Below are 12,372 nucleotides of genomic sequence, written 5' to 3' on the forward strand. Positions count from 1 at the left end.
AGTGGGAGGCCCCGGTGCACAACTGAGCAAGAGTTGCAAAGAAAATGCCATATCTCAGACTGGCCAATAAAAATAAAATATTAAGATGGGCAAAAGAACACTGGACTTTTTCTTTGCAACTCTGCCTAGAAGGTCAGCATCCCGGAGTCGCCTCTTCACTGTTGACGTTGAGACTTGTGTTTTGCGGGTGCTATTTAACGAAGCTGCCAGTTGAGGACCTGTGAGGCGTCTGTTTCTCAAACGAGACACTCTTAACGTATTTGTCCTCTTCATCTGCAGACAGGATTTGAACGCCTCTCCGTATCCGAGCACAGAAATCATCACAAAGAAAAAGGCTGCATTATAACTCAAAATTAGACAGCACTGAATATTACGTTGCTGTATCTCCCTGTCCTTATAGTTTTTTTTCTCACTAGGGACTGGAACTCCAGAGTATTTTAATAATGTCCTCCCACAAAGGTATCTTCCCTATCCAGAGTAGCCTACTCTCCATTCTGACAGCTGGAACTGCTAACTAATCCTTTCACCCTCTTCCATGGCTGTTAGCTAGCTAGCTACAAATGCATTTTGGAGTTACAACAATACGTACAGTAGCAGCCAAAAAAGTTTAGACACACACCTACTCATTCAAGGATTTTTCTTGAAACTAACTTCAGGTTTATGTTGAAAAGTCCAATAATAAGATGCGGAGACCACCCACTGGTTGAATCAACATTACGTTTGAACCAACGTGGAATAGAAGTTGAATTGACCTCTGTGTCCAGTGGGCAACTGGATCCAATCAAACTCATTTAGCAATATCCAAATCACATATCAAATCAAATTCAAGATGTTTCCAGGTTAGAATCAAGAAATGCAAAATTGCATTAAATCTATATAATAATGTAATAGACTAGAGTCCTGTCTGGGGGAAGTACATGTACATCAAGCTGCCTCTCACTACAGAAACAGGAGATAGGCTCCTGTTACTATGAGCTGTTCTGGATCAGACAAGCCAAGGCTCCTGTTATTATGAGCTGTTCTGGATCAGACAAGCCAAGGCTCCTGTTACTATGAGCTGTTCTGGATCAGACAAGCCAAGGCTCCTGTTACTATGAGCTGTTATGGATCAGACAAGCCAAGGCTCCTGTTACTATGAGCTGTTCTGGATCAGACAAGCAGACTTGTGCAAGGCTACTTACTTACTTATATAAAAAAAATTACATTTAGCAATATCCAAATCATATAAATGAACATCATCAGAGGGTTTATCATTTTATCAAATCAATCAAATCTCAGAATCAAAACGAAATAAACATTTAAAAATATTTAATCAGATTTTAAACATGTCTTGAGATGAAAACATTAAAATAAATGTAAAGCCCTATTTTTGAGTATGATTCCATGTATACAATTTGATTTCATGTGGCATTAACAAAAACACAAATTCTCAGTCAAAAAAAAGAAAGAAGCCAGAACGCACTGTTCTCTGATGAGATTTCAGGTCCTGGAAAATGTATTTCCACAATGACAGCAGTGGTATGTCTTCTCCTCCTTTGTATGTATCCTCTGATGTGATTTCAACCTCCCCAATATAATTCTACATTGGGGAGAATTGGTACGTCTTTTCTCCAGAGTGTATTCTCTTACAGTAACTCTTTGAAACATTGTTGAATTTAGAACTTTACATCACCGGTTATTTAGTGTGCTGAACGTTATAAAATATGTTTGCAAAGGGAAGTAACAGTTGTATATTTCCACTAGTGCCACTAGTAAACACTGTGTTGATCAAAGCCTCCAGTAATTCACCCCCTTTTCTACACAATGCTTCAGGAAGCTTTGTTTACCCATCACTAAGTGCTACCGCTAATTTAACCAGCCAGCTAACTAACAACGTAAATATGAAATTAAATGGGTCAACTAGCTAATATGACAGAAGTGTGTTTTAAAACGCAGTGATCTCAGAAAAGGTACAATTGTGAACCTGCAACTAAGAGGGAAAAAGGGGGTAAAATAAAATAATTGACGTTTTAAAATATCAAAATCATGTAATGAACATCTAATTGTATTCAATCAATCCAAATCCATAATCAAAACAAAAAACACATTTAAAAATCTGATTTTAGACATGATCATGTCTCCAGAGGAAAAAACTGTAACAAAAGTAGGCCTATTATTTTGGTAAGATTTCATATAAACAATATGATTTAATGTGGCATAAAATAACAGTCAAACATCAGTCAGAACACAGCCTCTCTATTCTGTCATGTGATTTCAGGTCCTCTGTCCGGGAAAACGTCTTTCCACAATTAGGTTCCCTAATTAGGTTCCCCTGTGTGTTTTCTCATGCCTTTTCAAGTTCCCTAACTTGGTAAATCTCTTTCCACACAGGGAACAATGACAAGGCTTTTCTCCTGAGTGTATTCTCTTATGTATGTTCAGGCTCCCTGACTGGGTAAAATTCTTTCCACACTGATGGCAGTGGTAAGGCTTTTCTCCTGTGTGTATTTGTTTATGCATTTTTAGGGTTGCTAACTGGGTAAAACTCTTTCCACACTGGGAGCAAGAGTGGGGTTTCTCCCCTGTGTGTGTCCTCTCGTGTGATTTTAGGTCCTGTGATCGTGAAAATCTCTTTCCGCAATGGGAACAGGGGTAAGGCTTCTCTCCAGAGTGTATTCTCTTATGTTTGTTCAGGTTCCCTAAGTGGGTAAAACTCTTTCCACACTGATAGCAGTGGTAAGGCTTTTCTCCTGTGTGTATTCTCTTATGTATGTTCAGGCCCCCTAACCACCGAAAACTCTTTCCACACTGGGAGCAATAGTGTGATTTCTTCTCTGTGTGTGTCCTCTCATGTGATCTTAGGTCCTGTGATCGTGAAAATCTCTTTCCACAATGGGAACAGGGGTAAGGCTTCTCTCCAGAGTGTATTCTCTCATGCTCTTTCAGCTTCCATAACCACTTAAAACTCAAATTACACTGAGAGCAGTGGTGTCGTCTCACTGGATTGGCCATCTCTGGGTCTGGTTCCCCTGAAGGACTCTTCCTGATGTCAGAGTGAGAGTCTGGTCTCTCTCCTGCCAAAGACAGAGTATTTAGTTAAACAGGGTTCAGAATTAAACCTCCACAAGACAAAAGTGTCTTCCTTTGAGGTTTAATCCAGACTAGATCCCTCATTATAAAACTGTACATTTGGATCCTGGATGCTGATTGGTTGATAGCTTAAAAAAGGTCAAACAAACGAAAATACAGCTAGTTTGCTGTCATTCCAGCAGCAGAGGTTGACGTGACTGTTAGCTTTAGCGGTCTAGCTAGCAAGGTAGAAGAACGCTAGCCAGCCTGCATAGCAACCATTTCTGTTTAGAATGCACTACCAGTGTGCTTGGCTAGAAACTATAACAATAGAATGCACTACCAGTGTGCTTGGCTAGAAACTATACCAACAGAATGAACAACCAGTGTGTTTGGCTAGAAACTATACCAACAGAATGAACAACCAGTGTGCTTGGCTAGAAACTATACCAACAGAATGAACAACCAGTGTGTTTGGCTAGAAACTATACCAACAGAATGAACAACCAGTGTGCTTGGCTAGAAACTATACCAACAGAATGATCAACCAGTGTGCTTGGCTAGAAACTATACCAACAGAATGATCAACCAGTGTGCTTGGCTAGAAACTATACCAACAGAATGAACAACCAGTGCTTTTGTCTCTCAACCTCAGAAATATAACTAATGACTGGCTTAAGTCCGGACTATATCTGTTAGTGCCCTTTTGGTATCAGAAAGAAAGTGTATTAGAGGGCAATTCCCCCTCCCCCCCAAAAAAAACATTAATTTAAAAGTTTAACCAACCATACAACTCTATAAGGACTACTTTTAACAATTTACACTGAACATTTTCCAAAAAACACATTTACTGGAAGAACTGCTGCTGCAATGTTTGTTAACAGAATTTCTGTAAAATCTCCCTCAGTTTTTAAAGTGACCACGTTTTCCAAAAACTCTTAAAATACTGTATCTTCTCCGAATTAAGATTCAACGATGTCTTCAGAAAGAATGTGGGGTCGTCGGCTATGACACAACACCTTGAGTTTGAACAAATCTATTTTGGTTAATGAACTACATTAAGTGAAGTGGATTTAAACCCAGTAACAGAATTGCGGTAACGGAAGTTCAAGTTTCAAGTTGTATGTACGGGATACACATGGTATTCACCGTCCAATGAAATGGTTATTGGCAGGTTCCTTCTGGACAATGCAACAACAATAAGAAATAATACAAGATAAGAATAGGAACATAAATTAAATGTCTCAGTAGAACAGAATAAACATTTTAGCATCAGGATAATACAGGAAGGAACAATTATTAGTCCAATATTTACACACGTCTTGGGGAAAGGAGGATTGGAGGGCAAGTGTTTAAACTGTGCAGTATTTAGCAATCATAATAGGAATCTGGTAGCAGCAGTTGTGATGTGTGTGTAGCATGAATATATATATGTGTGTATGTCTGTGTGGGTGTGTATGTGTGTATGTGTTTGTGAGTGTGTATGTCTGTGTGTGTGTCTGTGTGTGTGTGTGTGTCTGTGTGTGTGTGTGTCTGTGTGTGTGTGTGTGTGTGTGTGTGTGTGTGTGTGTGTGTGTGTGTGTGTGTGTGTGTGTGTGTGTGTCTGTGTGGATGTGTGTGTGTGTGTGTGTGTGTGTGTGTGTGTATATATGTCTGTGTGGGTGTGTATGTCTGTGTGTGTGTCTGTAAAAACGTGTACAGACAGACAGACCATCAAAGGCCATCAAAGAGGCAAAACGACAGTCCAGGGACAAAGTGGAGTCGCAACTCAACTAATAAATAACAACTAATAAATAACACAACATGGCTGTCTACAAGCACCAGGGCCGGCCGGTCATGGCTAGAAGGGATCCAGCTTTTGCAGAGGCCAAAGTGAGCCCCGTACCGTATCGTCCGGAGGCAGGCAGAGGCCAAAGTGAGCCCCGTACCGTATCGTCCGGAGGCAGGCAGAGGCCAAAGTGAGCCCCGTACCGTATCGTCCGGAGGCAGGCAGAGGCCAAAGTGAGCTCCGTACCGTATCGTCCGGAGGCAGGCAGAGGCCAAAGTGAGCTCCGTACCGTATCGTCCGGAGGCAGGCAGAGGCCAAAGTGAGCTCCGTACCGTATCGTCCGGAGGCAGGCAGAGGCCAAAGTGAGCTCCGTACCGTATCGTCCGGAGGCAGGCAGAGGCCAAAGTGAGCTCCGTACCGTATCGTCCGGAGGCAGGCAGAGGCCAAAGTGAGCTCCGTACCGTATCGTCCGGAGGCAGCCAGAGGCCAAAGTGAGCCCCGTACCGTATCGTCCGGAGGCAGGCAGAGGCCAAAGTGAGCTCCGTACCGTATCGTCCGGAGGCAGGCAGAGGCCAAAGTGAGCCCCGTACCGTATCGTCCGGAGGCAGGCAGAGGCCAAAGTGAGCTCCGTACCGTATCGTCCGGAGGCAGGCAGAGGCCAAAGTGAGCCCCGTACCGTATCGTCCGGAGGCAGGCAGAGGCCAAAGTGAGCCCCGTACCGTATCGCCGTGCGCCTCTCAAATGTTTTAATAATGCGGAGGGTTACATACAGCTACTCATAGACATGATTGGTTGATGGTAGGTGAGGGCGGGAGGTCCTAAACACAAACTCACTTCCTTGACAACTTCTTTAATAATAATAATAATAATAATAATAATATGCCATTTAGCAGACGCTTTTATCCAAAGCTACTTACAGTCATGTGTGCATACATTTTTACGTATGGGTGGTCCCGGGGATCGAACCCACTACCCTGGCGTTACAAGCGCCATGCTCTACCAATTGAGCTACAGAGGACCACAACAGCTCTCCGCTGCTCTGCCAAGCCCAGGAAGTATGAATGCCCTGACTTCTGCAGAGGCCACATCACCGTAAATGCTGCGCGGCCCAATGCAGACATCAGAATGACCATGTAGCTCCTTTTAGCTAGCTAGATAGCTGCAGTGCCAACCGTGAGTGTCTGTCGGTGTGTTTAAATGTCATTCTGTTTTAGGGCTGAACCCATTTAAATCGACTGGTCGATAGGCTGTTGGTCGATAGGCTGTTGGTCGATCGAGATTTCTTTAGTCGAACTGTCGCAAAAAATAAATAAAACAAATAATGGTGGAGCACAAGACACCTGTCTGATTGGCTCCTGTCCGAGTGGACTGATCCATTGTGGAGGCCTGTCTGAGTGGACTGATCCATTGCGGAGGTCTGTCTGAGTGGACTGATCCATTGTGGAGGCCTGTCTGAGTGACTAAGACATGTGCTACCGAAATTGTATATGGTTATATTACATAAGAACAATGGTGCAACACTAATAAAAATAATATTATTTTATAACAAATGCGCTTTCTCCCTCGTAGTATTCAGACCCCTTGACTTTTTCCACATGTTGTTACATTACAGCCTTATTCTAAAATTGATTAAATTGTTTTTCCCCTCATCAATCTACACACAACATCCCATAATGACAAAGAAAATAAAATGTTTTTTAGACATTTTAGCACATTTATTAAATTACAATCTAAGTAAGAGTACTTTTACTTAAGTACAGATTTTTTTTGTACTCTACCCACCGCTGCAAATGATCCATAGTCTAACTATAAAGCGTGGGAGAGTATCCAACACTGGAGGAAAGTTGATCGTTATGCATCAGGCCTACATCTGTCAATCAACTGATGACCCCCTAACGGGTCATAATCCAGAATGTAGCCTATTGTCTTCTAACCCAATAACAAGGGGACCTGACGGGTCATAATCCAGAATGTAGCCTATTGTCTTCTAACCCAATAACAAGGGACCCTAACGGGTCATAATCCAGAATGTAGCCTATTGTCTTCTAACCCAATAACAAGGGGACCTGACGGGTCATAATCCAGAATGTAGCCTATTGTCTTCTAACCCAATAACAAGGGACCCTAACGGGTCATAATCCAGAATGTAGCCTATTGTCTTCTAACCCAATAACAAGGGGCCCTGACGGGTCATAATCCAGAATGTAGCCTATTGTCTTCTAACCCAATAACAAGGGGACCTGACGGGTCATAATCCAGAATGTAGCCTATTGTCTTCTAACCCAATAACAAGGGACCCTAACGGGTCATAATCCAGAATGTAGCCTATTGTCTTCTAACCCAATAACAAGGGGCCCTGACGGGTCATAATCCAGAATGTAGCCTATTGTCTTCTAACCCAATAACAAGGGACCCTAACGGGTCATAATCCAGAATGTAGCCTATTGTTTTCTAACCCAATAACAAGGGGCCCTAACGGGTCATAATCCAGAATGTAGCCTATTGTTTTCTAACCCAATAACAAGGGGCCCTGACGGGTCATAATCCAGAATGTAGCCTATTGTCTTCTAACCCAATAACAAGGGGCCCCTGTTAAAGCCACCTACTACATTATTACATGTACACCTCATTTAGCAGAACGCTCTTATCCAGAGCCACTTACAGTTAGTGAGTCATTTAGCAGACGCTCTTATCCAGAGCCACTTACAGTTAGTGAGTCATTTAGCAGAACGCTCTTATCCAGAGCCACTTACAGTTAGTGAGTCATTTAGCAGACGCTCTTATCCAGAGCCACTTACAGTTAGTGAGTCATTTAGCAGACGCTCTTATCCAGAGCCACTTACAGTTAGTGAGTCATTTAGCAGACGCTCTTATCCAGAGCCACTTACAGTTAGTGAGTCATTTAGCAGACGCTGTTATCCAGAGCCACTTACAGTTAGTGAGTCATTTAGCAGACGCTCTTATCCAGAACCACTTACAGTTAGTGAGTCATTTAGCAGACGCTCTTATCCAGAGCCACTTACAGTTAGTGAGTCATTTAGCAGACGCTCTTATCCAGAGCCACTTACAGTTAGTGAGTCATTTAGCAGAACGCTCTTATCCAGAGCCACTTACAGTTAGTGAGTCATTTAGCAGACGCTCTTATCCAGAGCCACTTACAGTTAGTGAGTCATTTAGCAGAACGCTCTTATCCAGAGCCACTTACAGTTAGTGAGTCATTTAGCAGACGCTCTTATCCAGAGCCACTTACAGTTAGTGAGTCATTTAGCAGACGCTCTTATCTAGAGCCACTTACAGTTAGTGAGTCATTTAGCAGACGCTCTTATCCAGAGCCACTTACAGTTAGTGAGTCATTTAGCAGACGCTGTTATCCAGAGCCACTTACAGTTAGTGAGTCATTTAGCAGACGCTCTTATCCAGAACCACTTACAGTTAGTGAGTCATTTAGCAGACGCTCTTATCCAGAGCCACTTACAGTTAGTGAGTCATTTAGCAGACGCTGTTATCCAGAGCCACTTACAGTTAGTGAGTCATTTAGCAGACGCTCTTATCCAGAACCACTTACAGTTAGTGAGTCATTTAGCAGACGCTCTTATCTAGAGCCACTTACAGTTAGTGAGTCATTTAGCAGACGCTCTTATCCAGAGCCACTTACAGTTAGTGAGTCATTTAGCAGACGCTGTTATCCAGAGCCACTTACAGTTAGTGAGTCATTTAGCAGACGCTGTTATCCAGAGCCACTTACAGTTAGTGAGTCATTTAGCAGACGCTCTTATCCAGAGCCACTTACAGTTAGTGGGTCATTTAGCAGAACACTCTTATCCAGAGCCACTTACAGTTAGTGAGTCATTTAGCAGACGCTCTTATCCAGAGCCACTTACAGTTAGTGAGTCATTTAGCAGAACGCTCTTATCCAGAGCCACTTACAGTTAGTGAGTCATTTAGCAGAACGCTCTTATCCAGAGCCACTTACAGTTAGTGAGTCATTTAGCAGACGCTCTTATCCAGAGCCACTTACAGTTAGTGAGTCATTTAGCAGACGCTCTTATCCAGAGCCACTTACAGTTAGTGAGTCATTTAGCAGACGCTCTTATCCAGAGCCACTTACAGTTAGTGAGTCATTTAGCAGACGCTGTTATCCAGAGCCACTTACAGTTAGTGAGTCATTTAGCAGACGCTCTTATCCAGAACCACTTACAGTTAGTGAGTCATTTAGCAGAACGCTCTTATCCAGAGCCACTTACAGTTAGTGAGTCATTTAGCAGACGCTCTTATCCAGAGCCACTTACAGTTAGTGAGTCATTTAGCAGAACGCTCTTATCCAGAGCCACTTACAGTTAGTGAGTCATTTAGCAGAACGCTCTTATCCAGAGCCACTTACAGTTAGTGAGTCATTTAGCAGACGCTCTTATCCAGAGCCACTTACAGTTAGTGAGTCATTTAGCAGACGCTCTTATCCAGAGCCACTTACAGTTAGTGAGTCATTTAGCAGACGCTCTTATCCAGAGCCACTTACAGTTAGTGAGTCATTTAGCAGACGCTGTTATCCAGAGCCACTTACAGTTAGTGAGTCATTTAGCAGACGCTCTTATCCAGAACCACTTACAGTTAGTGAGTCATTTAGCAGACGCTCTTATCCAGAGCCACTTACAGTTAGTGAGTCATTTAGCAGACGCTCTTATCCAGAGCCACTTACAGTTAGTGAGTCATTTAGCAGACGCTCTTATCCAGAGCCACTTACAGTTAGTGAGTCATTTAGCAGAACGCTCTTATCCAGAGCCACTTACAGTTAGTGAGTCATTTAGCAGAACGCTCTTATCCAGAGCCACTTACAGTTAGTGAGTCATTTAGCAGACGCTCTTATCCAGAGCCACTTACAGTTAGTGAGTCATTTAGCAGACGCTCTTATCCAGAGCCACTTACAGTTAGTGAGTCATTTAGCAGACGCTCTTATCCAGAGCCACTTACAGTTAGTGAGTCATTTAGCAGACGCTGTTATCCAGAGCCACTTACAGTTAGTGAGTCATTTAGCAGACGCTCTTATCCAGAACCACTTACAGTTAGTGAGTCATTTAGCAGACGCTCTTATCCAGAGCCACTTACAGTTAGTGAGTCATTTAGCAGACGCTCTTATCCAGAGCCACTTACAGTTAGTGGGTCATTTAGCAGAACACTCTTATCCAGAGCCACTTACAGTTAGTGAGTCATTTAGCAGACGCTCTTATCCAGAGCCACTTACAGTTAGTGAGTCATTTAGCAGAACGCTCTTACCCAGAGCCACTTACAGTTAGTGAGTCATTTAGCAGAACGCTCTTACCCAGAGCCACTTACAGTTAGTGAGTCATTTAGCAGACGCTCTTATCCAGAGCCACTTACAGTTAGTGAGTCATTTAGCAGACGCTCTTATCCAGAGAGACTTACAGTTAGTGAGTCATTTAGCAGACGCTCTTATCCAGAGCCACTTACAGTTAGTGAGTCATTTAGCAGACGCTCTTATCCAGAGCCACTTACAGTTAGTGAGTCATTTAGCAGACGCTCTTATCCAGAGCCACTTACAGTTAGTGAGTCATTTAGCAGACGCTCTTATCCAGAGCCACTTACAGTTAGTGAGTCATTTAGCCACCAATTTCTCAGCCTGAGTATCACCAAAACTCCACACTTTGAATGAATAACATGCAACGGATGAAATTGATCAACATAAATGTTCAAAACATGAAAAACATGTTTTAAACATAACATTTTACAAAAAAAAAGTGTAAACATGTTCAAATATGCTTATTTGGGGGGAATGTAAACCATTTACTTGTGTTACAAAACGTTAATAAAATATAAAGTGTTACTGTTTGACAGAAAGTGTCATTTTGTCAACATTGGTGCTTTTAGACTATATCCTCTGGTATACAGAAAACATGTTGTCAATCTTATTAATCATGTTTGATAAAAGCTCTCAGAAGAAAAATTACTCAACCCATGGATTATTGTGAATAACACTAAGAACATCCTTTAGTCATGTGTTACAATAATCCACAGGTTTTCATGCTTTATTGGTTAAATAACCTGATCAGTTTATTTTAAATACATTTAATCCAGATCAAAATTATCCTTCTTTGTCTTGATTTTGTTCTCTTCATCATTTGAAGTCACACACGAGTTGTTTTATGCTTTTATGTGATGTCAAGCACAGACACTGATTAAAGCACTACAGAAAGAGATATTCAGATGTTTACAAAGGTAGTGAAATATATAATGTGAAGCATTTGATCCATTAACGTTTTGTTGGCCACCCCCCACTCTTTGTAGCCCCACGCCTCTCCTTGTTGTGGCAGGTGTAACCTCACACATGGGGACAGCAGCCACGTCCTCCTGCTACACCGAGACAGGACGTGAAACCCACCCGTACACTACCCCAAGGCGGCAGGTAGCTTAGTGGTAAAGAGCGTTGTGCCAGTAACCGAAAGGTCGCTGGTTCTAATCCCCGAGCCGACTAGGTGAAAAATCTGTCGATGTGCCCTTGAGCAAGGCACTTAACCCTAATTGCTCCTGTAAGTCGCTCTGGATAAGAGCGTCTGCTAAATGACTAAAATGTAAATGTAACAATTCCTACAGAACAACCTATTAAAGTGTAGACCTTCATTAGAATGGCCCTTTAAAACCACACATCGGTTCAACAACTGCAGAATTTGCGCCCCTGTTTTTAAGACAGTACTTACTAGTGTTAATCAGATCTCCCGTCTCTTCTTCTTCTTCCTCCAATGTGACAGTAATCTCTCCCAATCCAAAAACGGCATCCTCCTCTTCTTTCACTGTAACATCCTCCTCTTCTTTCACCCTGAACGCGTCTTCCTCTTTTTTCACTGTAACATCCTCCTCCTCTTTCACTCTGAACGCGTCTTCCTCTTCTTTCACTGTAACATCTTCCTCCTCTTTCACTCTGAACGCGTCTTCCTCTTCTTTCACTGTAACGTCTTTCTCTTCTTCTTTCACGGTAACAGCTTCACCCTCTACTTGTTTTTGTATTGTAACATCCTCCTCTTCCTCCTCCTCTTTTACTAGAGCTTCTTTCTCCGTCCAGCAGACCTCCTCTTCTTTAGCAGGAGGAGAGTAGCTTAGTGAGCTCATGGTCGGGGATGTTAGCTAACTAGGCTAGTGCTAACTTAACCAGCCAGCTAGCTGACCAATACCAACAACACCGTAAATATGAAATTAAATGGGATAACTAACTAGACGACAGAAGTGGGTTTAAAACACAGTGGCTAATATATACAGAAAGTGTCTAAAGAGCTTGAATGTTTCGCCTATATTGTCTAGAAAGCTACGGAGATGACTGACGAGCTGTTGTTGTCGTTGAAGAAACGTGCCGTCCACTAGATTATACGTCACACTGGTAACATCGCCTGAAAGATGCACACATCGCCATCTGCTGACTGGAGTGGGTAACGCAGTCGAGGGAAATATTTATTTCATTTTCCAGACAAAAAGTAGATTTTTTTTATTTATTTCATTAAATAATATTATATTGAGACGTACAAAGAGAAGCATGTGTTGATTAGTGAATA

At 42.4% G+C, this 12,372-nt stretch overlaps 1 protein-coding gene across 1 annotated transcript; it reads right to left on the minus strand.

Annotated features, from left to right (window-relative positions):
• Window positions 1-2,182: 2,182 nt before the first annotated feature.
• On the minus strand, window positions 2,183-12,137 carry LOC311120600 (uncharacterized protein). Its single transcript, XM_084195187.1, has 2 exons — window positions 11,527-12,137; window positions 2,183-3,053 (listed from the first exon to the last, which is right to left on the minus strand). The coding sequence occupies exons 1-2, from the start codon at window positions 11,933-11,935 to the stop codon at window positions 2,302-2,304; spliced, it is 1,161 nt and encodes a 386-aa protein (XP_084051313.1). The 5' UTR covers window positions 11,936-12,137; the 3' UTR covers window positions 2,183-2,301.
• Between the last annotated feature and the right edge of the window lie 235 nt (window positions 12,138-12,372).

The sequence above is a fragment of the Coregonus lavaretus genome (genome assembly GCF_964263955.1).
Source record: "Coregonus lavaretus genome assembly, contig: HAP1_SCAFFOLD_47, whole genome shotgun sequence".
Classification (NCBI taxonomy): domain Eukaryota; kingdom Metazoa; phylum Chordata; class Actinopteri; order Salmoniformes; family Salmonidae; genus Coregonus; species Coregonus lavaretus.